At 34.4% G+C, this 27,915-nt stretch overlaps 1 protein-coding gene across 5 annotated transcripts in view; it reads left to right on the top strand.

Annotated features, from left to right (window-relative positions):
* The window catches only part of XRCC4 (X-ray repair cross complementing 4), a 273,654-nt gene that overhangs the window by 19,149 nt on the left and 226,590 nt on the right, over positions 1–27,915 (top strand). For 4 of the 5 annotated variants that reach the window (XM_012477569.2, XM_064376101.1, XM_012477571.3 and 1 more), the window contains exons 2-3: positions 8,337–8,485; positions 14,744–14,919. In XM_012477569.2, the coding sequence (XP_012332992.2) occupies positions 8,347–8,485; positions 14,744–14,919 (315 nt within the window). In that variant the 5' untranslated portion in view covers positions 8,337–8,346. Of the gene's footprint in view, positions 1–6,394; positions 6,487–8,336; positions 8,486–14,743; positions 14,920–27,915 lie in introns of those variants that run through there. The other variant, XM_012477570.3, reaches the window with a different exon arrangement.

The following is a 27,915-nucleotide window of genomic DNA, read 5'->3' on the forward strand; positions in this document are numbered from 1 at the left end:
ACATTTAAAAGCCAGTTGACTTCTGTATAAAAATAGGGATTTGTCAATTTCTTGAATAATCTGAATAACAGAATACTAAGGACCAGTACTTACCCATGATAACAATCTGCTTTGCAGTGAGTAATAGCTACCACTTTATATGGTACTTGTAATTTCTAGTTTCCTGTAGTCACACTACTCATACAATGGACGCATATGGCCTCACTCCTGATCTGCATGGCCCCTGGAGGTATTAGAACTTGTATCCTTACAAGAGAGAATAGAGCCTGACTTGAATTTTAGGTACAAATTTCAGTCCACTTTGAGAATGTATAAACCAAGGTAACTCAGAATAGAGTCTTGCTTATACTTTGGATCTTCCTCTCATCAGTGTCATCCAAAATGTATTCAGGGATGTGGTCAAAAGTAACTTAGACTGAGAAACTGCAGCCTGGGAAATAAATATGTAATCACTCATCCAGTTAGGAATGTAAGTCCTTTTGTGTATTTTTAACTGTTACTATTATTTGAACTGAATGAAATTGTCATTTTTATACATTGAAAATTGTGAAATGTTGGTAATTTTATGTAGTTTCTAAAAATGTTTGTATTGTTGAATTTGAGGGTATGTTATAGTTTTTTTTTTCTTTTTCAGACTAAGTTCCTCAATCTTATCATTTGTCCTCTTGTTTGCCATTAAGAAATAGGCAGATAAATGGGTACAGTTTTAAGTAAATGTTGGGTTTGTGAGTTGGGGAAAAAGTACATTGAAAGTTTTACTCCTTTTTTATACAAGTGCTTTTAGTTACATTTCAGTTCTGAAAAACATTTTTTTTTTTTTTAAATAGAAAAGACTGTATATATGCTTAATTGGTGATGTTTCATAGGAACACCCTCACTCTTTTGGAATTGAAATATGAGAGGTGTCAAAAATTTTGAGGCTTAAGAAATCATAATTACTAAGTTCTTGTTGAAAAAAGACTGCTGCTTAGTTAATGCTGTATTTCAGATACTATCTTATCTCTTCTCTTCAGTTCTGTTAAGTGTCATTCTCACATGATGCTGCAATTAGAACTAAAGTGTTCTTGTGACAGTCTAGAAAGTTTCCAAAATGATAAGTGTACTCTCATCCTTTCTGCCAAGTTTATTTGTAATCAAAAGTGGCCATTTGATGAATATGAAGGAAGTTATAGTCTTGAAACTTAGAGTCCAATTTTAAGGGCACTTTGGAGCTAGGTATTAAATAGTATGTGGGAAATTTGTCATGCATTAGGTCATTTTATTGCTTTTTAATACCTACTTTATAGAGTTAGAGTAGGAAAGGAGAGGAAGTGAAATTTACATTTATCACTGAAACTAATGATTATTAATGATGTTTATAAAAGATAAGCAGAGGAAATGAGCAGTAATATGATATTTGGAATGGCAGCAACTGGCGTTCCACAGTCATGAGAGGAAATTAAAAATGGGCTGTGACCTTAACAGAGATGCCTTATATTTTAGACTTATTTTATAGTACTAATGCTCTATTCCTAAAGTATCAGATTAATTTAATGTCTTCCTTGTACATCAGCTGTGTATTACAAGTTTTTGAATAAGATTATGTTAGCAGTTGTCACTATATTTTACCACCTTATGGTGACCAACCATTGTGGTTTGCCTGGGATTGAGAGATTTCCCAGGTCTTGGGACTCATTTGAACATCAGGAAAATACCAGGAATACCTGGATGGGTGGTTACTTTACTTTCAAAATTTTTAAATGAAGTTAATTCTCACATGATTAGAAGGGTATTTAGTAATCCCGTGAATTTTTTATACTTGATGTTTAGAGAAAAATCTAACTTGAAAATAATATTTTAGGAAAGCACTTTTTATGTAGAAGTGTTGCTTGGTATTTTTGTTTTAATTGCTTTGGAAATTTAAAGGCAAATTGACTTTGTGGTCATTTAAAAAAAAAAATCTTAATTTACTCTTTGGTAACACCAACCAGCAAGTTGGCAGGCTATTAATGATGAAAATGCTAGGAATAAATTATTCAGTAAAAAATAATCTTAAATGTGGGAAATGGGAATTCTGATAAAACGGTAAAATGTAAATAGTCAATGGTTTTAAAAAATACTAAACAAGAAATAGTACTTTTATTTGCACTTAGTTTTCCTAAATTGTTGTGTGGTGTTTGTCTGAGAAGCGAATAGCTTAGTGGTAGTTGCATAAACCTTTCTTTCCTTTTTTCTAGCAATTATGTATGTTCCTGTCTTTGAATTTTATAATGTGATAAGACTTTAAAACAATCTGTGACCATACTTTTGGTTTGCAATTTACATTTTCTTTCTTTTCGTTCTTTAAGAATAAAAATAATAAGGTCAAACAAAATAATGTAAACAGGAATCTAATTATAGACTATTAACAGCATATGCTGTGTGCTAATCTTTATTCTGAACTCGCTTTAGGTATCAGCCTACTTTTCTCAACAAGGGGGCACTTAAGTTAATTGCTTCATTAGAAACATGCATTTAGCACTTTCTGATCTGTAAAGTACAACTCTTTGGCAGAGCTGCAGAAGTTTGAACACCTGCAGCCCAAACAGCTTAAAAAGAAGCCATAATTTACTATAAAGGAAAATAAAAGAAGCTGAAGTTCAAAATAGTGTTATCAATGATACAGTGTTGTAACTAACTTGAGCTGACCTAAGAGAGTTGGCTTCTGCACTGCTCCTATCAGCATCCAAAAGGGCATACAAAATTCTTTGTAAAGTAATTTAAAAAGCGTCTTGTTTATTCAGAAGCAACTGTGAATGGTATTTGTTCAGACCTTAGATCACATCAGTTGCATACCAGCCAACAACTTATTTCTCTTCTAAGAGAGAGGCCAAGTATCAAAGACACAAAGTACTAAAGATAAGCTTCTCAATTCTCAACTGTTCTGAACTCTCAATAAAGCTACTGATGTACAAATTGGGGTGGGACCCAACTGTTTCCACCTGCAGACTTGTCTTAGATCCTTGGCTTTGGCTGGGAGAGGTGCTGATACTAATGTGACCTTTAGTGTCCTTAGAAAACAAAACATAGGCTTTCTCATATCCCTAATCAATCAGTCCCTCTGAAGAGGATTCCACCCCCTTTCTTCAAGTAGTCTTGGGGCAAAAAACTATGGCTGACTATTCCCATTTACAGAAATGGTGAAAGCAAAGAGATCGTTTGTTCCAACTGAATCTTAAAAGACATTCCAAGTCATCTTTTTTTTCTGTTTCCATGGGTGATTCTTATTAGATGTTTTGTATTTGATATTTCGTAAGCGAGTGATCTCAGTAAGTGAAAGAATGTAGTGCTTTCAAAACTGGTTCAAATAGTATATTATCAGGAAATTAAGACTTATTTGATACAAAGAACATTTCTGAGGCTACTGAGGCACAAGGTACTTATAGGATACTGTGTTGTCACTTATGGGCTATTAATATGTTGATTGATTAAACATGGTTCACAAGTCTCCAAAGTTTCAAATCTGAGTTTACTAAATAATAGAATCTTTAAAGTAAAATCATGTAATTTTGTCACAAATACCTAGAATTAGAAAATTGGAAAATATTTGAAACATGAATAATTCAAGGATGTTCTTAAAACTGATCCCCAGATGTCTTTTTAACAATTGAGAATAAAGCTCTTTATATCATTGCGAAAGTAGGAGTTACTGACAGGCATCTGGAATATTGAATTTTGAACAAAATTTTCTCTATAATTAGAAATTTGTCACTTGGTTCAAATATGGTTTTACAAGAAGCAATAAAAGCAATCGCTATTTCACAGTAATTGTAAGTGCTGTATTTTCCTTTCACAAAATTATATGAATGGTAACAATAGCCATGGTTCTTAAGGTAAGTTTAAGAAAAAACAATCTGTATAAGTTTGTGTGCATCTGTGTATGTTTGTATGGAAATACTGTAGAGGCAAAAAATGCTATGCCATAAGTAGTTCCTACACCCTCCCATGTACCTCACCCCCAAAATTGTGCGTTTTGAGCCAATTAGAATTACCTAAGCCTTAAAATGTATGTATTTTTTAATGATTGGCATAGAAAAATGGTAACACAGATTTTCCAGTAATTTTCAAATTTAAGGATTACAGAGTATGTAAATAATTTACTGCCCATTAAGTATATTGACTAATTGATCTGAAGAAAATATTCACAAATGGATAAAGCATTTCAGAATTAAGCACATCTAGGCAAAGGATCTAACTGTAGGAAAAAAATTTGACTAAATGGAATATGTAAAAATAATTTTTTTTGATAATTATGATATCAAGCCTACAAATTTAAATATATCCAAAATTTTTACATACCTAATAATGGGGCTACAAGTATTACTTTATAATGTCTTTTTAAAAAGGATCATCTAGTAAGACATTCATGCTATGTGATTGAATAATAGTTTTAAAGTTTTCATGTTGGAATTTTGTGCTTTGTTCCTGATTCTGACTTTTTATAATGTTTTCTCTTTGCATATTTATAATTTTTTGGTCTTTTTCTCTAGTTTTATTAGCTTCTACAGTATAAGCATCTTTTAATGAAGCTCACAAAATCAGTTTTACAGTATTAGATGTTACAGTATTAGAACAAATATAGGTATCAGCTTGAACTAAATAATATGTACCATTTTACAATCTGATAAACTTGAAGTCAATCTGGACAAGATTCTAGAGTGATTTACCAGATTAATTGCTTTTGGATTAAAAGAAAAAGAACCAATAATTGTTATAAATAAGAGTAGGATTACTTAACAGTTTTAATTTCTTTTTGTTCTTGTTGTTCTTTTTTTTTTTTTGAGACGGAGTTTCGCTCGTTACCCAGGCTGGAGCGCAATGGCGCGATCTCGGCTCACCGCAATCTCCGCCTCCTGGGTTCAGGCAATTCTCCTGCCTCAGCCTCCTGAGTAGCTGGGATTACAGGCACGCGCCACCGTGCCCAGCTAATTTTTTGTATTAGTAGAGACGGGGTTTCACCATGTTGACCAGGATGGTCTCGATCTCTTGACCTCGTGATCCACCCGCCTCGGCCTCCCAAAGTGCTGGGATTACAGGCTTGAGCCACCGCGCCCGGCCTCTTGTTGTTCTTTTAAATAGCATTGATAGCCTGGTAGAGTAGATAGATTTTGCCAAGAATTCTTCTTACATTTTTGTGACTTGAAAATATAAAGTGATATACCCATGTAGTATTGATGATTGATGTCTACTTGGGGGTGTTTCTAATGGCAGGCTATACAGGTCTATGCCTGAACTTGTTCTGCTCCACATTTTACGTACATGACTTGAATACTTAGAAGAAGAAGTTTATCAGATTTCTAGATGACAAGGTCAGAGAGAGATTATAAATATGTTGGGTCACAAGAACGGAATCACTGTTCAATGTAACCTTAACAAGCCAATATAAAACTTAAAATTGAACTCCTGCAAACACATCAGACAACATCATCAAAAATTACAAAGATAGAGTAAATGTGACTTAATAATAACATATGTAGAAAAACAACTAAACATGGTTTAGTTGATATTAATTAAACTCAAATAGAAGTTTTTAGAATGTTGTAGCTGCCAAAAACAACAAAATGCCCTCAACTCAGCCCCTATCACTCTCACCATCATGAAAAACAATAATTAAAACTGAATATGGTATTTCCTTGAAATTACAGAAGTACACTATTTAGGATGAAGTAATAGTCTTTGTCTATTTTTTTATTATTTATAGAACAGCTAGAGTATCAGTTGGGATTCAGTGAACTATGCCTTGAGTGGCAGAGATTAACTGTAGTGAATTTTGTGGAGATTAATCAAAGCAGTGAGGGCATCAAAAATTATGTTATAAGAACTGTTTTAATTGACTGCAAATGTATAGTCTTGAGAAGAGGCCTGTCGTATGTAAGAGGATTTAGGCTTAATCTGTATGGCCCCTACTGATATTACTAGGAAAAATGGGTAGAATTCATGGGTGACAGGTTTGAAATAATTTTAAATAAATCCAAGGACAAGCATTTGTGGAAAACCTTCTTTGGGACAGCATAGCCTTTTCAGATCCTCGGCAGACATATCCAGAAGTCAGCAATAAGGCGTAGGAGATCAGAGTTGGAAACATTTTTTTGTAACTTGATCCAGAATCAGAACGGGCTATTTTGTTTTCCACGTCTCATATGATTGCAGAATATAAGCTTGGTTAATTACCATTTGATGGGGGACTGGAAATAAAAGTCTTAGTTTTCTTTTAGAGTAGTCTTAAAACAACAGCTCCTTATCTGGCAATGCCTGTCACAAGGCAGAAGCTCCCTAAGCATACCTCTTTCATGGTCTAACCCTGTTTCTTTATCTGGTAATTTTAGGAACCTGTCTCTTAGAAGCCTGGTTTTTCTTGACTTCAGACCTACTAGACTTCCACATTCCTACTGACAAGCAAAGTGCCTTAGTAAGAAGAGCAGGTGGTGGATTTGAGTCCTTGCACCACCACTTAGTGTGTGATCTTCGGTATTAAACTTTACTTCTGTTTTTTTATTCATGTAATGAGGATCCTGTTAGTTGCTATATTCATAGGGTTCCGGTAAAGATAGAGCTGATACATATGTCAACATACTTCCATTAATTATGGTGCTTAATGGATTATTTTTTAGTCACTAAGAATGCTAGGTGTAAAACTCTGTGCCACCATGAAAAAAGGTGTTTTTTCCATATAATGATATGTCTAAAATGGAATATGAAACAATATCTATTTATAAGATTTATTTAAACGTGTGTCTGTAGATAAAGACAGAGGGGAATGTTCAGATGAACTTAGTTTGTTTTAGGAAAGATGAGATTAGGTTTTTAAAATTTTTGTATTATGTATTTCTGTTTGTTCAAGTAATAAAGTTCTTGTGTAGTTGCAGAGTACTTAACAAATGGATGATGGTAATCTTGGATCTGACTCCCTTCTAACTCTAACTTCCAATACTGTATTCTGTACTTCTAATTCTTACTTTGTTCTTTATTGTATGAAGTAAAAATTTGGCTAACATGAAAACCATGGAAAATGTTTGCAGGAATGTGCAGTAATCAAAATTCTCATATACCAATTGTAAACTGGTACAATCCTTTTAGAAAAATATTTGCTGTGTGGTACCAAAACTGAACATATCCTTATCCTCTGATCCATTGATTTTAGTCTTAGGTGTATACCCAACAGAAATGCATATATATTTGCCATAATGCTTCTGGCAGCACTATTTGTAATAGTCAAAACCTGGAAAGTACCCAGATGCTTATCACTAGTGGAATGAATAAATAACCTTTTTAATAATTATATAATAGAATACTATACTGCCCTGAAAATCATCTATCACTGTAACACACAGTATGAATGAATCTCTCAACCTAATATTGAGCAAAAGAAGCCAGGCACAAAATAGAACATGCCTTATATTTATATTTACATAAAGTACAGAAGTATTCAAAGCCATCATCTCTGTTAGAAGATAGGATAGTGGTTATTTGGAGATGCCAGTCACTAGAGAGGAGGGAGTGTGAGAGTGAATTTTGGGGCAATAATGTTCTGCTTCTTGATGTACGTACTGCTTACATGGATTTGTTCAAGTGTAAAATTCATTGAGTTGTACTTTTGTAATTTTGATTTATATACTTTTCTGTCTATATATAATACTTCAATACAAAACTTAAAAAAGCAAAAACATTTATTGGCCTCAGGCTGTGATAATTTGATGCAATTCATCTCTATTACAGGGTGCTCCTGTCTCAGTGGATCGGGGGTGTTTCAGTCACTGAACCTGGACATCTCTATCTTAGACAAGGCATGACTGGATACTGCCAGCTGTTGGGTTCTGAGATTTTTTTTTCCCCATTGAATTATGCTTACTCAACTTTTTCATTCCACACAGTCGCTCCAGACAGAGACTACGATACTTGGCCAATTTTATCCTTTCTAATTACTGTAATATTTCAGCGGTGAGATCACTTCCAGGTCATTCTCACAAGTTCTTGCAACCATTTCTTTTGTGGTAGAAAAAGAGGCTGTTGAATCTGGGGGAAAAGAAATGGTAAAATTTACTCTTTGTATTGTTGAGATGATAGTTTTTATCTCCATTACTTGGACAAATCATTTTCCATTTATGGGCCTCTGTTTTTCTCATCTGTAAAAATTGTGAATTAATATTGAAGAAAACTATGATTTACTGAATTTAATGGTTGAATCTATTATGCAGTTTTTTGTTTTGCTTATTTTCTTATTTCCTTGGTGTTTGTATAGCTGAGAGGCCAGTACAGAAAACATCATTATTTGAGTTACAGTTTCTTTTAAAAATATTAATTTTATTATCCTGTTACAGGTATTAAGAAATGGAGAGAAAAATAAGCAGAATCCATCTTGCTTCTGAACCCAATATAACTCATTATCTACAAGTATCTTGGGAGAAAACACTGGAGTCTGGTATTGTTCTTATACTTACTGATGGTCATTCAGCATGGACTGGAACAGGTAATATTTAAAAAAAAGTTTTTAAAAGTAAAATTTAAGTGTGCTATTCTTCAGTCCTTAGGGATAGTTTTCCAATAGACATTGGGTAAAACTGATATTAATTTTACTTGCTATTGCTGTCAAATACAGATTTGTAGTCTTTAATGCCACTTTCTGTAATTGATAGTAATAGAAAAACAAGCATGTGTCCTAGAAAATTCTGGTTACCATTTGAATCTTAGTAACTTGGACTTGTTCAGAGTTTTTAAATGATCCCTTTATAGAAAATATAAGTAGTACTTTCTAAATATATCTTTTCTCAGGACCTCAGGAAGGACTCAGGGTCAGAGGTAGGAGATCGGCTAGGTAAATGCATTTGTGTTGCCTTGGGGCAATGGGGTAGTGGTCGGTATTTATTTATTTATCTCAAGGAATATGTAATACATTTGTAACAAAACAGGACCAGAGCCTAAAACTTTGTAATGAAAGGTTCACACCCATATTTAGGATCTTAGTTATGATTTTAGGAAATATATTTTTTATTTTTTAAGTTTTTGGTGATAATATTTTAAAAATGCTAATTACTCTCAAATCATATATGGAACATGGTGGATATAAAGTAAAATATTTAGAATTATATTTTCCTTGTATAGGAAATTTTAATACTCTTCTAAAGTACCTTATTGAAAGATTTAAAGAACTCTTTTTATAATTATGCCAAAGTCATTTCTAGAGTTATGTTATGAATAATGTTTTCTGTAAGATAATTTTTTCATGTTAATTTACATACTATTTTTATCTTCTATTAACTTTAGAAATATTTATCTCAAATTTGTTAGCATGATTATTATATCATCTTTAAAATTACAATACATTGTAAAATTTCATTTCTTTCTTGAGCATTATGAGTTCTGTTATACAACAGTCAAATTGAATTTATACTTACAGAGTTTAAAAAAAATTGTTTTTTTGGGCCGGGTGCGGTGGCTCACGCCTGTAATCCCAGCACTTTGGGAGGCTGAGGTGGGCGGATCATGAGGTCAGGCGTTTGAGACCAGCCTGGCCAACATGGTGAAACCCCGTCTCTACTAAACATACAAAAATTAGCTGGTCATGGTGGCATGTGCCTGTAATCCCATCTACTCTGGAGGCTGAGGCAGGAGAATTGCTTGAATGGGACCTGGAAGGTGGAGGTTGCAGTGAGCCGAGGTCACCCACTGCACTCCAGCCTGGGCTACAGAGCGAGACTCCGTCTCAAAAAAAAAATTGGTCTTTTTTGACACAGAACAAATAATGTTGGCATAGGGATTCCGGTAAAATAAAGAATTTTCAGGGGTAATCTTTGTAATAGTTATCATGATACCTATTTAAGCTATACATTCCTCTGTAAGAGAAATCAGTTGTTGATTGGTCGTTGCAGTTCAGGAGTAGAATATTTGTCAGCTTAGTTTTATGTATGTCAGAGAGAGTATATCCAGAAGACAATATTTCTTGTTTTAGGGTGAAGATGGTGTATAAGGCTAAAGACCAGGGTAATAGATTAATACTGGTCATCTGGGAGAGAAAAGCGGTTCTAACAACACAGCTCAGAAGCAAGTCCTAGGGGAGTGGTTGCTTGTATGTAAGAAATACTGTATTTATAACTTACATATTTCTAATTGGCAAATAGCATATTCTGTATAATAAGTTATTGTCAGACAGATGACCTTAAGGTGTTTCAGGAGCCTTAATTATCAAAGGATGAGACTGAATTCTAATCTAGTCCATAAGCCTTATTCACCAAGAAAAAAAGCAATGATGATATGTTATTTGAAATTTTTTATCGTTAAGTATTGGGGGGGGAAAGAGCACTCCAATTAAATCTTATCCCTTCATTTAACCAGAAATTTAATCTTACATTTATGGAATATTTCATTCACATCACACAAATTGTGCTGGCATCATTCTTAATATTAACATGAATTATTGTTTCACTATACTGTACAGATCTATATTGAGGATAAGAGATACATTTGGTTTGTCAATACTCTATGCATTTATCTATACCAGTACCTATGAAATACATTCTCAGTGAATACTTTTTTGATTGAAAGAATGAAAGAATGCCTCAAATACATAGAAGTGGTCTGGGAAAAAAGAAAATAAATTGTTCATTTTAGAGTTAGCATGTTTTCAAATGAAAACTCCAGTTTTATATTTATTGTTGACATTTATCATAAATGCAGTATATTCTACCATTTGTTTTTTAGCTAATGGAATTTAGTGTGACAAAAATGTGATATCAAACTTATCTATTCTTTGGTGGATTGTTAACATTTCGGCTTCCTGTACCAAACTTTCAAACAGAAAATTTTATAGTGTACTATATGGTCATTTTATCTTCAAAAATATCTAATAATGTTTTAAATCTCTCACATGTTTAATGCCTTCATTCATTTCTATTTTCTTGTTTACATATCAGGGATAAAATACGAAATCAAATAATATAACACTATGCCCATGTTTAGTTAAGGCTTATTCCATAAATGTGATCTGGTACTTTACATGTAGACAATAACATCATTAAGGACATTGAAACAATTAAATAATTGAAACATGAAAATGGATTTCCTTCCTATACCTCATCCTGTTTTTTTGTTCAACATTTTGATTGCTGCAACCTTCAATTTGGACAATTTTTTTTCTCTTTTCATTTGAGTGAAATTAAAAGGATATGAGGTTCCTTTTAATCTCCCCCACACTAGACTCACTGATTTCCATTAGCAATGTTTTATCTAATGAATGTTTTTGAGGTCTAATTATCTAATTATCATGTGGTCTATCATCACATCAATATTATGGGGGTTATATCACAGGGTTAAGTCACAAAGTGGGTTAATGGTCGATGACTGTGACTTTCGAAAGAATTCCTATTGGCAGTAGGAAACTTGTATCACCCATCTCTGGAATAGTTTGAAGTTTATTAAAGAGTAAATTAAACTTTACTAATTGTTTTATTATCCACTAATTAGATCCACTTATAATTATCTTTAAAGTAAATATTTTTTAATCTATATGGAAATAGTGACAGAACACAGTGGAAAGAGAATTTTAACAAATCAAACAGTGAAATGGGTTTATGATGCAATACTAACTAGAATCCTAATGGTATGATAAGACTGTATGCTTCTGAGCTCCAACACAAGCTTGGGATGTGTGCAGTCTTTTAGTTAGTTATATATAAGTATCTGAAAGAAAAAAATTTTCTTTCCTCACTTACATTTTCATCTATCTATAAACACTGTGAAAGTGATGCTTTTCAGTGTTAAAGTGATTCTCAGACTGACTCCTACCAGTCTGAGAATGGTTCCTTGTTTTTTGGTCATGTTGGCCTGCTCATGTTTTATGCCTTATTATGTGGTTCAACTGCATTCTTGCTGAATTTTATTATTTCCATTGCCTTTATTCTTGGTAACTGAAGTTTTAGAGCATTAAATGCTTACAGCTGTACTTTTTCCAGATGTTCTTAGTATGGAATTCAAAACTGGTGACCAGGTTGTTTTTCAGGATTGAAGCCCTATGTAGGCAGTCATATTTCCACATTCACTTTTATAGGAAATTTTCAAGTACATTTTTTGAACAGATACCTGTTTTATATAGTTAATTTTCTTTCATTTTTTTTCAAAAATTAAATATTCCATAATAATCAGCATAGCTTTCATTGGGGGAGGAAAATAAGAGGATATCTAGGATGATAACTGACAAGATATCTAAAATGTTATCTAAGATATTAGCACTTGAATTTGAGCTCCATAGGCTAGCATTTTTGGAGTGAATGAATCAATGAATGAATGATTACATATTTTCAGACATGTATCTTTTTGTTTCAGTGAAATTTAGAATACTTTCAACTAGATGCTTTTTAAGTATATGTTCTCTATTTTCTTTTGTGTTTTCTTTAAGTTTTTCTATAGCTGCAGTAAAGATGGCATCTACAAATTTATTTCCTATTTCTCTGTGAAATAATTGTTCTTCCAACAGGAAGTTAAAGTTAGGTAGTTATTTTTTAACACAATCCAAACACAAAATATGAAATTATTTCTTAAATAGGAAACATTTATCTTCTTAGTTTTGTTTCTTTAGAAGAGGTATGAGGGCATTTGAAAGGTCGATAAGTTTGATAGTGATCATCATATTAAATGTGTCCACTTCCAACAGAGAAAATGTGAAAGTGTTTTAGAAGCTGTTAAAATAATACATGAATATAAGCTGTTTTTATTCTTACCTCTTTTCAAAGGTTGTGTGAAGTATGACCATCATATTTTATTATCAAAACTTGTTATCAAAAATTGATCATATAAAATATATTGGTACCTTTCAAGACTCCCTTTTTCATCGACTTTCATGGATCTTCCCAACACTTGATAGCATACAGACCAAAAGTCTGAAAATGTGCCTTCCATTTTAGGGATTCTTTAATCAAGGTTTTCTTATATTCTGTAATATTTTATACTAATGTTCTTTGTCAAAACATCAATGTAAATAATTTATCCAGTGTTTCATATTTCTGCTTTACCTCAAACTAAAATAACAGCTTCACCAGTTACCTACTACATGTCCCCAGACCATTACTTGATCTCTCTGAGCCTCAGCTTTCTCATTGGCAAAATGAAAATAATATCTGTCTTTCAGTGTTATGAGGAATTAAAATAGATGAGTGTAATGCTTAAGTATGAAATTATACAACCATGTGGGACTTTTGTTATTGCTGTGATAGCCTAAATTAACACAGGAAACCACCCAACCACACACACATTCCAACAAAAACAAGATTGAATCTTGTAGTTTTAAAAACAAACCAATATGCAGACCAGTTGGCACTTTTGAGTGTAACAAAGGGAAAACCTCAGATGCCATGTTTGAAGAGGTATTTCAAAACCAGAGTAGTTGATGGGAATTAAAGCTTAACTGTAGATTCATGGAATATCTGAACTAGATATACATGTAGATGACAGTGAGTGTAATGTTTGAGTGAGGTGGAATGTTGAGGCTTCAGACCTCTTAAGGGAATTGGAGTTGAGCTCTCAGTATAAAGAATGGAACCAGGAAAATACATGCTGTTAATAAAATCATCTTTAAAGATACTACTACTCTCTGGTCTGGGGATGCAGCATACAAAATAGAGCAATCCCTGAGGAGTATAACTGAATAAAAGTCTCAAGAAAAATCAGAACCCCAAACCTCTGTTATGTGTGGATGCGAGGTTTTAAATGGAACACTTTGCCTCAAGTGTAAAAATCAAGGTGAGAAATAAACTTTCAAAACTAGTCCAGAACGGATGAAACTTTTAATGACCCCCCGAAAGGCAAACCAGCAACCTTCTTTTAAGACCACTTCTTCTCAGAGCACTTGCCACTTGGGCTAGAGGTGAGCCATACTCAAATATTACGAAGCATGAAAGGAAAACAAGTAGAACAAGAATTTTTCCACAGGTAGAAGAAACAGAATTTATACCCCAGGAACCACACATAAATACAGAAATGAAAGAGATCTTAAAATACATTTATTTAAATATTTAAAAGAAGGGTAGGGTAAGAACAGGATATAATGAAAAAGGAACCAAGATAATATCTAGAATTGAAAATACAGTTTTTGAAACAAAAATCTAAATGATGGATAAAACATCAGCTTTAAAGATACCTAGATGAGAGAGTTGGAAGCCAGATCACTAGTATAGTACGTTTTGCAGAGGAGATGCTCAGTACATTTTTGTTTCCTTCCCTTTCTTTCCTTATCATTTCCTTTCATCCATAGTTTCTATTGTTGGCATATGATGTGAGAATAATGACCTCTGCTTTTGCTTTTGTTTTACTCTACCCATAAAAGTGAGAAATAGACTATAGACTATTGAATCTTTGAGGCAAGAAAGAAAGATGTTATAAAATACTGAGCTTATTATTCATTATAGGAAATTATCTGGCTTTGACCTAAGAGCAGGTACACAGAGTGGGAGTTTCTGTAATAATTTACAATGTGTTTCATCTGAGGATAGAGAAAGAATGTCAAGGGCTTAATGCTTTTCACATGAGATGTGAATCTAAATTAATGCATTTCTCAAAAATTGCTTGTTCAGCAAAAAGGAATAATTTGAGTTAAAAATGTGTAGTATAGAGATTGATTTTACTTTTTGTTTAAATTTCTGTTACATGTGATAAATTAGTACTAACAGGTAAACTAATATTTTCTTATGTGTAGTCATTTACTTTACATTTCAAAAACTTTTGTTAATACTTTCCATAGTTTCTGAATCAGAGATTTCTGAAGAAGCTGATGACATGGCAATGGACAAAGGGAAATATGTTGATGAACTGAGAAAAGCATTGGTATCAGGAGGAGGACCAGCTGATGTATACAAGTTTGATTTTTCTAAAGAAACTTGTCATTTCTTCTTTGAGAAAAACCTGAAAGATGTTTCAGTAAGTAAAACTTTCCAAAATGTTACACAGTAAAATGTCAGAGCACTCTCTGAGGAATTATATTTAATATTTAAGTAACTATTATATTATTCCCAGAACACCTCAGAAACAAAAGCTTCAAAAGTACTTGGTTTCTGAATTGGAATAATGCTTCAAAGCTAAAGTTATTAAATACTTTATATTAATGAATAAAAAAATTATTGGACATATACTTAGTTTTTAATGCTGTACTATTTTAACATTTAAAGTATTATAGAGTTAATTATACAAAACAGCAATCTTGAAAAAGAGGGGATTAGAAGTTTTAGGGCCGGGCGTGGTGGCTCATGCCTGTAATCCCAGCACTTTGGGAGGCTGAGGCGGGTGGATCACGAGGTCAAGAGATCGAGACCATCCTGGTCAACATGGTGAAACCCCGTCTCTACTAAAAATACAAAAAATTAGCTGGGCATGGTGGCGCGTGCCTGTAATCCCAGATACTCAGGAGGCTGAGGCAGGAGAATTGCCTGAACCCAGGAGGCGGAGGTTGCGGTGAGCTGTGATCGCACCATTGCACTCCAGCCTAGGTACAAGAGCGAAACTCTGTCTCAAAAAAAAAAAGAAGTTTTAGGCCATTGTGACAAGGTCTTACTGAAAAAAGCTTTGGGAAATACTGATTTTAAGAAAGAAAATAATACATTTATCTTTGAATGTTGGATAATTGTGACTTACTTCCTACTTTATTAGAGTGTGTTTGAAATTTAAAAATATATAGTAAGGTTTAAGTATACTTTATTTGTATAGTCATATTTAAAAATATTAAAATAGAAATAACTTGCAGCCTAAGCTTTCCAAAGCTTTGCTTTGCAGACAAGAGTATCTGCTACTTATTCTGCTCAGTTTCTGCACCAACTCAGATCAAGGCAGGTGGTTTATTTATTAAAGCCTTGTACTAATTATTTGTATACTTTACCTGAGTTGATTAGATACTGAATTTTTTTTTTTTTAACCAGTGGTTTATCAGTCATATCTGACATTTCTGAAGGAGAGGGAAGGAAATATTTGCTACATTAAGTTAACAGATAGCTATTGAGAATTTGTTTTAGAGCTTGAGTTTAGGAAATTCTTTTAAAGCCTTTCCCACTCATGAAACATTTGTGTGTAACAACTAGCATTATTTTATGCAGCCATTTTCTAGTTTTTATCTGTTTTATACATACTGATGCAGACTAAATTCCAAATTAGTGAAGTACATTTTGGAAGGCTGAAAGACTTTTGATTTTTTTGACATGGTAAAAGGTGGGGCTTGGTACAGTTGGCATGTGTATTAATCTGTTCTCACACTGCTAATAAAGACATCCTGAGGCTGGGTAATTTATAAAGGAAAGAAATTTAATTGACTCACAGTTCCACATGGCTGGGAAGGCCTCATAATAATGGTGCAAAATGAAAGAGGAGCAAAGTTACGTCTTACATGGTGGCAGGCAAGAGTGCATGTGTGAGGGAACTCCTCTTTATAAAATCATTAGTTCTCATGAGACTTATTTACTATCATGAAACAACACAGGAAAGACCCACCCTCATGATTCAGTACCTCCCACTGGGTCCCTCTCATAACACTTGAGAATTATGAGAGCTACAATTCAAGATGAGATTTGGGTGGAGAGACAGCCAAACCATATCATTCTGCTCTAGCCCCTCCCAAATCTTGTGTCCTCACATTTCAAAACCAATCATTCCTTCCCAGCAGTCCTCCAGAGTTTTAACTCATTTCACCATTAACTCAGAAATCTATAGTCCAAAGTCTCATTTGAGACAAGGCAAGTCCCTTCTACCTTTGAGCTTGTAATAGCAAAAGGAAATTAGTTACTTACCAGATACAATGGGAGTACAGGTATTGGTTAAATATACCCATTACAAATGGGAAAAATTGGCCAAAGAGGCTTTAGGCCCTATGCAAGTACAAAATCCAATAGGGTAGTCATGAAACCTGAAAGTTCCAAAATGATCTCCTTTGATTCCATATCTCACATCCAGGTGATGCTGATGCAAGGTGTGGGCTCTCACAACCTTGAGCAGATCCACCCCTATGGCTTTGCAGGGTATAGCTCCCCTCCTGGCTGCTTTCATGGGCTGGCATTGAGTGCCTGTGGCTTTTCCAGGGCACAGTGCAAGCTGTGGGTGGATCTAACATTCTGAGGTCTGCAGGACAGTGGCCTTATTCTCACAGCTTCACTAGGCAGTGCCCCAGTGGGGACTCTGTGTAGAGGCTCCAACCCGACATTTCCCTTCTGTACTGTCCTAGCAGAGGATTTTCATGAGGGCCCTGTCCCTGCAGCAAACTTCTGCCTGGACATCCAGGCATTTCCATACATCTTCTGAAATCTAGGCAGAGGTTCCCAAACCTCAGTTCTTGACTTCTGTGTAACTGTAGGCTGAACACCATGTGGAAGCTGCCAAGATTTGGGACTTGTACCCTGTAAAGCATGGCCTGATCTGTACCTTTGCCCTTTTTAGCCACAGCTGGGCTAGGGCACTATTGGAGCTTGGTTCGTGCTTGGAGCAGGGCACCAAGTTCCTAGGCTGCACACAGCATGGGGGGCCTGGCCCTAGCCCAGGAAACCATTTTTTCCTCCTAGGCCTTGGGAGCCTATAATGGGAGGGACTGCTGTGAACATCTCTGACATGCCCTGGAGACATTTTCCCCATTGTGTTGGTGATTAACATTTGGCTCTTCATTACTTATGCAAATTTCTGTAGTAGAGTTGAAGTTTTCCCCAGAAAATAGATGTTTCTTTTCTATTGCATTGTTAGGCTGCAAATTTTCCAAACTTTTATGCTCTGCTTCCTCTTAAATGCTTTGCTGCTTAGCAATTCCTTGTGCCAGCTACCCTAAATCATTTCTCTCAAGTTGAAAGTTCCACAGATCTCTGGGGAAGGGCCAAAATGCTGCCAGTCTCTTTGCACAGCAAGAATGACCTTTACTCTAGTTCTCACCAAGTTCCTCATCTCCATTTGAGACCACCTCAGCCTGTACTTTGTTGTTCCAAGCCATTCAGCAAGTCTCTAGGAAATGCCAAACTTTTTCACATCTTCCTATCTTCTAAGCCTTCCAAGTCTCTAGGAAGTTCCAAACTTTCCCACATTTTCTTGTCTTCTTTGGAGCCCTCCAAACTGTTGTAGCCTCTGCCTGTTACCCAGTTCCAAAGTCGCTTTCATATTTTGGGGTACCCTTACAGCAGCACTCCAGTCTATCAGTACCAGTTTACTGTATTAGTCTGTTCTCATGCTGCTAATAAAGACATACATGAGGCTGAGTAATTTATAAAGGAAGAAGGTTTAATTGATTCACATTTCCACATGGCTGGGGAGGCCTCACAATCATGACAGAAAGGGAAGGAGGAACAAAGTTACGTCTTACATGGTGGCAGGCAAGAGAGCATGTGCAGGGAAATTCCCCTTTATAAAACCATCAGATCTCATGAGACTTATTCGCTATCATGAGAACAGCACGGGAAAGACCCACCCCCATGATTCAATCCCTCCCAACTTGTTTCTCTTATAACACGTGGGAATTATGGGAGCTACAATTCAAGATGAGATTCGGGTGGAGACACAGCCAAACCATATTAGCCTGAATGGAGTACTTGCCATGGCTGGCAACACATCTGGTTTTGCTGCTTCTGTGAAGAAAGAACTTTAAATCCTCTTGATTCATGTCTTTTTACAATTGATTTGGCATATATCGGCATCAAAAACTGATAATAATCCTGACAGATTTTTCCTTACCACCCTGAAAGTAAACAACTGTATCAGAGCCAGCATCTTGAACTACAGGTACTACCTTTTCAACAAGTGTTCGCAAGAAATGGAAACAGTCTAAAAGATTACCAGCAATGCAAAAAGTGTGCTGGTTCCCTACAGAATGTCTTAAAGCACTATATTGCAGTCTAAATAGCTGTCTCCTTATTTATTCATTTATTTATTTGTTTGTGGGAAAGAAATGGCTATTTTCAGAACAGTTTGACAAGGAGGAGTTTATTCATGGCTTGCTTACTTGAGAGATATTTTGGATATTTAAATGAGGTAAAATTTTCAGTGCCGTCATCAGACTTACGGATGGATCCAGCTGAGAGATCACAAATTTATTTGGCCCAGGTGTCATGAGAATCTCCCAGTATTCAGGATGTGCTTCTGCAAACTGATTTCAGAGTGGCAATCTCTTGTAAATCTATCTGCTGGCAAAAAAAATCTTCAGACAATTGGAAACATGGCAGACAGAATACTTTTTGAAAGCTAATTCTGCTCAGATGACCTAAAAATTGAGAAGGAGTTTGCAGTTCTTTTCTTGATGACACAGGCATCTGATTGTTGCCAAAAATGACCTCCTAAACTTAGAAGAAAGAAAAAGAATGAACATAGATTCAACTCAAAAAGTGAATTCTATTGTTTCTTAATGTAAGGTTGCTTCTCTGTGACAAAGAGTACTTTATGAGTTCTAAGTACACTTGTTCCCAAATGCACACCTCTGAGAGTCAGGGTTTTTACTCATTTATTGACATCAGTTCAAGAAATTTTTTTTTTTTTCGAAGACAGAGTTTCACTCTTGTTGTCCAGGCTGGAGTGCAATGGCGCAATCTTGGCTCACCACAACCTCCGCCTCCTGGGTTCAAGTGATTCTCCTGCCTCAGCCTCCTAAGTAGATGGGATTATAGGCATGCGCCACCACGCCAGGCTAATTTTGTAGTTTTAGTAGAGACGGGGTTTCTCCATGTTGGTCAGGCTGGTGTCGAACTCCCAACCTCAGGTGATCCATCCGCCTCAGCCTCTCAAAGTGCTGGGATTACAGGCGTGAGCCAACACACCTGGCCCAGTTCAAGAAATTTTCTTGAACTGTCTAATTGTGTGTTCACTATACATTTCGAACATTTTGAATATCTAACTTACATAAGAATTGTTTGAAATTTACATAACAAATTTTCTTTTTTTCTTATGAGAATTAACCACTACTTTAGTATTCAGAAATACCTGATATTTTGAAAATGCTATCTTATGTTTTGTCTGAGTGAAAGAATTGCCAATTTTTTTTTTTTTTTTTTTTTTTTTTGAGATGGAGTCTTACTCTGTCTCCCAGGCTGGAGTGCAATGGTGCAATCTCAGCTCACTACAACCTCTGCCTCCCAAGTTCAAATGATTCTCCTGTCTCAGCCTCCTGAACAGCTAGTATTACAGGTGCATGCCACCATGCCTAGCTGATTTTTGTATTTTTAGTAGAGACGGGGTTTTTTTATGTTGGCCAGGCTGGTCTCAAACTCCTGACCTCAAGTGATTTGCCCACCTCTGTCTCCCAAAGTACTGGGATTACAGATGTGAGCCACCGTGCCCGGCCAGAATGACCAATTTCTAGTGCAGTGAAATATTTTAAACTTGTAACTTGTTTGTCAATATTTATACTCATGTTTTGGGAGGAGTGGGTCTACAATTTTCATGTAATTGCTTTTGAGCTCATCCTTCCAAAACTTCTCTTAGGTTTTAATTTGCTTTCCTTTAGAGATAACATAGATCCTTTTATTATAGCTTTACTCTCATTTGAATAAATGGTAGATGACCAACTACACACTAACTCCTTTTCTCCATAGAGTATGAACCCATGTGACCCTTCCTGCCTTAGTTCTCTTCATTTGACAGTAGAGTGTGCTGGTTGAAAGCATACTGTAGTGCCAGCATTTGGAACTCCTCAACTCTTCAGCGCAAGGACTATCACTCACCCAAGAGATCATTTGTGTGCTTTAGGTCACTGTTTTCTGTCTACCTTTAACAGTTTATCCTGATTTTGCCATACAGACTTTGTCATGCTAACAGTGCATCTTAATGAATAATATATTCATCTTCTTTTTTTGCTTTCATATCCCACTCTGTTTCTTTAGAAAAAAATTTATAACTCAAAGAAGAACAGTTATTTTTGATAAGAAAAACCTTGGACTAATCATTTAACTTTAATTTCCTTATGATTCTGTTTTTTCATTTGTAAAATTTTAAAGTGATTTCTTAGATTAATTCCAGATCAGCTAACATATTGTAGAGCTACATATATATATATATATATACACACACACACACACACACATACATACACACACACATATGTATATGTATGTATGCATATATAAACATTTTGGCTTTAAAGATATGTCTTTTTTAAAAATTTTATTTTATTTTATTTAAGTTCTGGGATACATGTGCAGGATGTGCAGGTTTGTTACATAGGTAAACATGTGCCATGGTGGTTTGCTGCACTTATCAACCCATCACCTAGGTAGTAAACCCAGCATGCAGTAGCTATTTTTCCTGATGCTCTCCCCCTGCCTGCCCCTGCCGACAGGCCCTAGTGTGCGTTGTTCCTCTCCCTGTGTCCATGTGTTCTCATTGTTTCCCAGTGAAGGAAGCCATGAGGTTTGAAGAAAAAGTAAACATGATTTAATACATATACATGTGTGTGTGTGTGTATATATCTCCACATCGCACACACACGCACATATGTATATAGTGAATATCTAAAACACTAGAATTTGCTATAAGTCTCTAGTACAAAATGCAAAGTCTACTTCTATTTCTTTACCCTCATTTCCCCTGCTACTTAAATAGCATAGAGGTTGTGATATAACAATCCAGATAGGAAATCCTGGGCTAATATGATAGCTTTATGATGTTGGAGACCCAGGCTTCTTTGATCATTTTGCCTTGTCTTTTTTTTTTTTTTTTTTTTTTAAATTAAGACAGCATCTCACTTTTTTGCCTAGGCTGGTGTGCAGTAGTGTGATCATAGCTCACTGTAACCTCTGACACTTACACTGAAGAGAACCTCCTACCTGTCTCCCAGAGCACTGAGATTATAGGCATGAGCTAGTGTGCCCAACTGTCTACTTTGTAATTTTTAACAGGTAGTTTTTATTTCATAGTCCAAGATGACTTCTCTAGTTTTACTATTATGTTAACCCCTTAGGCACCGGAACCTAGTTAAAGAGAGAGGAAATAGTATGTGCTTTTTCTTTAAGACGATCACTCCCAAATTTGATACATTCCTTTTCTTACGTCCCATTGGCCAGAATGTAATCACATGGCTTCACCTAGCTGCAAGGGAATCTGTGAAATGTGATCTTCAGCTGTGTCCTGTGCACCAAAGTTTTCATTACTATGTAAAAACTGGAAGATGGATACCGAGGGTCAACTAGCAATCTATGAATTTAACAGTCAGGGAAGATTGAAACATCATTCAGGCTTTGCTTTTCTTGTTGCAAGGGTATTTCTTTAGTATTTCATTACAATAAGGGTTTCAGTCATATTTCAATTTAAAATGTTACAACATAAAGTAAGGTATATCCTACAATGTATCTTACTATATTTTATAACTTCTATTACTTTTTAGTGGAAAATCCATTCTAAGTTCTGACAGCCTTCCCACATTATTTAACTGACATTTCTCAGATATATGAAAATGAAGTAAAACCAGTTAGCCAAAAAAAATCCAAAGTTCTTTTTAAAACAGCAGTCCAAAATCCTATATTATTGCCATGTGTTCCTGTGGTTTAAGAGACTCTGAATTTAAAGAGCCATTTCCAGATGAAATATCAGAATTGTAGCATTTATTGTGTATTCTGCCAAAGATTTTGTCAAAAATAGTAATGATTTTCAGGTCTGTGGGAATATGGGTTGCAGATGTGTTGTTTGAATGCTTGAAAAGGAAATCATAGTATTCTTTATTTTAATGATAAAAGTATTTGTGTAAATGTACCATTTTGATATTAAACACCATATAATTTTGTTATCTTTTCGGAATGTGGGAACTAAGTAATGTAAATGGTGAAGAAATCCCATTGAAAGTATACGTTTTTCTAGCTAAGCCATACATTAAATTTTAGAATTACTTTTAAAACAAAAAGTATCACTGTTTAGTTATATTATTTTTTGTTTGAGGACCCATTTTCTTTCTTGCTTCATATTTTTCTGCTTTTATTTAAAATGTTTTCTTTGATATTTTAAAGTTAAAAATTTCTTTGATATTTATATGTTAAATTTTTTTGATTCAGTAAAGAAACAATTTAGCATAAGAACAGAGCAGAAGTAGGCATGGCATGCTGGCTCATGCCTGTAATCCCGGCACTTTGGAAGCCCAATGTGGGAGGATCACTTGAGGCCAGAAGTTTGAGACCAGCCTGGAAAGTATAGTGGGACTCTTGTCTCTACAAAAAAGAAAAAAGTAAATTAGCTGGGCATGTTGGGACATGCCTGTAGTCCCAGCAACTTGGGAGGCTAAGGTGGGAGATTCACTTTAGCTGAAGAGTTTGAGGCTGCAGTGAGCTAAACTAAGATTGTGCTAATGCACTCTAGCCTGTCCAGCCTGGGTGACAGAGACAGAATGAGACCTTGTCTAAACAAACAAACAAACAAACAAACAAACAGAATTAGAAAGTAGCATGTAACAACTATGTTGTAAAAGGACATTTCATATTAATAATATTCATATTTGCTTATTTTAAGCTAATCTACTTCAGCATGCAATCTCATACATCATTAAGTACACTTGGCAATGTCACTGTTTATACATGAGACAATAGATGCCAAAAGTATAAGTTGCTAAGGAAAACAGAGATAGTAAGCTAGCTAGGGTAGAATTCAGACCTACGTTTTATGAATCCCAAATCAGTTTTTTTTAATTTGTTTAGGGATAATTTACAAACAATTAAATGTACCTATGGTGAGTATACAGTTTTCAATACTCAGGAACGCACTTTCAACCCTGTTGCTATCAAGCCCCAACTACCGATTTTCTTCTCCCAGCCCTACCTATTCTCAAGGCCCCAGGCAGCCATTTAACTACTTTCTATCATTATGGGTTAGCTTTACATGTTTTAGAATTTCATATGAATGGAACTATGCAGTGTGTACACTTGCTCATAACTTTATTTGCATAGTAGAACATTTTTGAGATGTCTCATTATGCGTTGTATATCAGCATTTCATTTCTTTCATTGCTGAGTAGTATTCCATTGTACAGGTATACCACATTTACTTTTTGACGAATATCTAGTGATTTCAAGTTGTGGGCTAATGTGAATAAAGCAGCTATATATATTCATGTCTAAATCTTTTTGTGGATATGTTTTAATTTTTAACAGCTTAATTGTTACACAATTAACTTATGTACATATAGGAAGTATACGACTGGATAAATTTTAAAATATGTACATACCCATGAAACTGTCATGATAATCAAGATGATAAATCCTCGATCTGCCCCAATTTTTTTGTACCTATCGTAATTCCTTTCTCCCTCTCTCCTGGCTCTTCACTTAGTCCCCAGAAAACCACTGATTACATTTGTGTCATTATAGATGGGTTTACATTTTCCATACATTTAACCATACAGTATGTACTTCTTTTTTTGGTCTGGTTTCTTTTATTCACCTTAATTGTTTGGCGATTCCTCCATGTTATTGTAGGATTTAATAATGTATTCTTTTTTTCCTGCTTAGTGATGTTCCATTTTATGGATGTACCCCAATTTGTTCATGCATTCACCAGTTGGTGGACATTTGGGTTGCTTCTAGTTTTGAACTATAATCAATAAAGCTGCTATGAACATTTAAATCTTTGTATGGACATATGGTTTATTTGAATAATACGTAGGAGTAGAATAGTTGGGTTATATGGTAGGCATATATTTAGCTTTTCAAGAAACTACCCAACAGTTTTCCCTAGGGTTTGTATTATTTTACACACTCATCATCAGTATGTGAGTTACAGTTTCTCCATATCCTTGTCAATACTTGGTATTGTCAGATTTTTCATTTTAGATATTCTAGTGTGTGTGTGTGACCATATCTCATATTTTAAATTAGCATTTTCATAATGTCTAATGATATCATTTGCTATCTATATATCCTTAGTGACATGTTTGTTTAAATCTTTTACATTTGTTTTTATTGAGTTGCTTATTGTCTTACTGAGTTTTGAAGAAATCTTCAGTATACTCTGGACTGAAGTTCCTTAGATACACAATTTGCAAATACTTTCTCCAAGTTTGTGGGAGGAGCAGATAATTTCTTAATTTTTAGGAACTTAATTTTTTTTCTTTTATTAATCATGCTTTGAGATCACTTCTAATACATTTTTGCCTAACTTGTTACAGACTTATGCTTTCATGTATGAGCTCTGTAGTTTTAGATTTTACATTTAGAGTCTGTGATGTCTTTTGAGTTAATTTTTGTATACAGTTTAAGGTATGGGTTGAAGTTCATTTTTTATATGAATATTTAGCTGAATTTTTCTTGCACTTTGTTGAAAATCAATTGACCATGTATGTATTGGTCTATATTTGGACTCTATACTGCCCTATCTGTGCCAGCCATAATTTGTCTTGATTACTTAGGCTAATAATAAATCATGAAATCAGGTGAAATCGTGTAGTATAAGTTCTTCAACTTTGTTAATTTTTGAATTTGCTTTAGATATTCTATCATTTCAAATATTTTTATGAGGTGCAGAATGAGTTTCTCAATTTTTCCAAACAAGTCTGCTGGGATCTTAATTATGCATTGGATCTACAGAATTGACATCTTAACCGTACTGAGCCTTCTGACCCATAAACATAATATATCCATTTATTTAGGTCCGTGTTTCCTACCCAGGGGAGATTTTGCTCATCTACGGTCATTTGGCAATGTCTGAAGACATTTTTAATGGTCATGGCCAGCAGCTCCTAGGGGAAGAGGGAGGGATGTTGCTAAGTATACCATAAAGTGCAGAGGTTCCTTCCACACCAAAAATTATCTGATCCAAAATGTCAGTAGTGTTGAATTTAGAAATATTGATTGAGATCTCATCAGTTATTCAGCAGTTGTTTGTCATTTTCAAAGTATAGGTCTTACACATTTTATATCATGTTTATCACTTTGAAGCAGTAACTAAGGTCACTGAATTAAAACTTCCTTTTTTTTTCTGATATACAATATAGGATCTAAATTTTATTCCAAGTGCTACTATAACTTCATTCTTCACATTTTGGTATGTTGTGTTTTCATTTTCATTTAGTTTAAAGTATTTCCTAATTTCCTTTTCATTTTAGTCTTCACTTTTGAATTACTTAGTAGTTTGTAATTTTGTTTTCAATTTTGTTTGATCTTCCAGATATCTTGCCATTACTGGTTTTTAATTTTGGTCCATTGTTGTTAGACAACTTTATGTGATTTTAATCCCTTTAAATTTATTGCAACTTGTATTATGGCACTGAATGTAACCTTTGTTCAATGTTTTGTATGCATTTGAAAGAAATATTTATTTGCTATTTTTGGGTGTATTGTTCTATAAATATCAATTAGATGAGGCTGGTTGATAGTGTTAAGTTCTCTATATTCTTATTTTCTGTCTACTTCTTTTACTAGTGACTGAGAATGTATTAAAATCAAGAACTGTAACTCTATATTTGTCTTACTTCTCCTTCAAGTGATATCAGAGATTAATTCGTGTAACTTCTCCTTCAAGTAATATCAAAGATTAATTCATGTATTTGAATCTTTGTTAATTAGGTAAAACATTAAGCTTTGCCATGCCCTCTTGATGAGTTGACTTCCTTTTCACTATGATATGACCCTCTAATTCTATTGATGTTATTTATCCTAAAAATCTTCTTTATACATGTTCTTAGTACTTCTCCGGTTTTCTTTTGATTGAAGTCTGCATGAAATATTTTTCATCCTTTTTCTTTTAATAATTTTTCTCTTTATGTAAATTAGATTTCTTTTAGTAATTATATAGTTGGGTCTTGTTTTTTTAATCCAGTCTGTCAATCTGTGTTTTCCATTGGGATGTTTATGCCATTTATGTTTTATGTAATTATTGACAATTACATAAAAAATGGTGGTTTAAAAATCTACTATCTCTGTTCCATCTTTATTTACTTGTTCCTCTCTGCTTTATTTTGGGTAAAGTATTTTTTATCATTCTACTTTATCATTTTTGTTATCTTGTTATCTATAAGTCATCTTTATGCTATTTTTATGTTTGCTTTATGGTTTAGAGCATACATCTTTACCTTATCTCAGTCTACTTTGAAGTGATATACCACTTCACAGATCTTATGGCATCATACTTTGATTTCTCCTTTTAAGCTTATGCTATTGTGGTCATACATTTTACTTCAACATGTGTTATACACTTCACACTTATTGTTAAATTAGCATTACTTTTACTTTTAACAGTTAACTTACTTTTTTAACTTTTCATTTTAAAATAATTTTAGACTCACAAAAAGTTTCAACGGTAATACACAGAGGTCCTGTGTACCCTTCACCTAGCTTTCCTGATAATAAAAATATATAACTTTAGTACATTATTGAAAGTAGGAAATTGACTTTGGTATAATATTATGAACTAAAATACAGACTTTATACAGATTTTTCAGTTTTTATGTGCATTGCTTTTATTGTTCTTGTTGTTATTTTGGCATGTAGTTATATGAATTTTGTTCCACTTATGGATTCATGTAACTACCACCACAGTCAGGGTACAGAACTGGTCTATTACCTCAAAGAAACATCTTTATTCCCTTGTGTTACCCACTACATATTCACACTATCTATCCAATATAATTCCCTGTAGCCACTATAATTTTGTCATTTTGAGAATATTAGTGGAATTGTACAATATGTAACCTTTTGAGATTGGCTTTTTTTTCACTGACCATAATACTCCTGAGATCCACTGAATTGTTGAATGTATCAGTAGATCATTTTCTGTATTGTTGAGTAGTCTGTTCTTACTTCCTGCAATGCCATAGAGACACCAGACTTTGTTTATTCATTTATTCACTGAAGAAAACATTTAGGTTGTTTCCACTTTTTTGGCTATTAGAAAGTGGTTTTGGACATTCATTTACAGGTTTCTGTGTGAGCATAAATTTTCATTTATTTAGTACAGGGGTTGCCAAACAACAGCCTGTGGGTTGGCTGCCCATTTTTG

Source organism: Aotus nancymaae, unplaced genomic scaffold (assembly GCF_030222135.1).
Source record: "Aotus nancymaae isolate 86718 unplaced genomic scaffold, 86718_ANA_hifiasm-v0.15.2.pri h1tg000014l, whole genome shotgun sequence".
NCBI lineage: Eukaryota > Metazoa > Chordata > Mammalia > Primates > Aotidae > Aotus > Aotus nancymaae.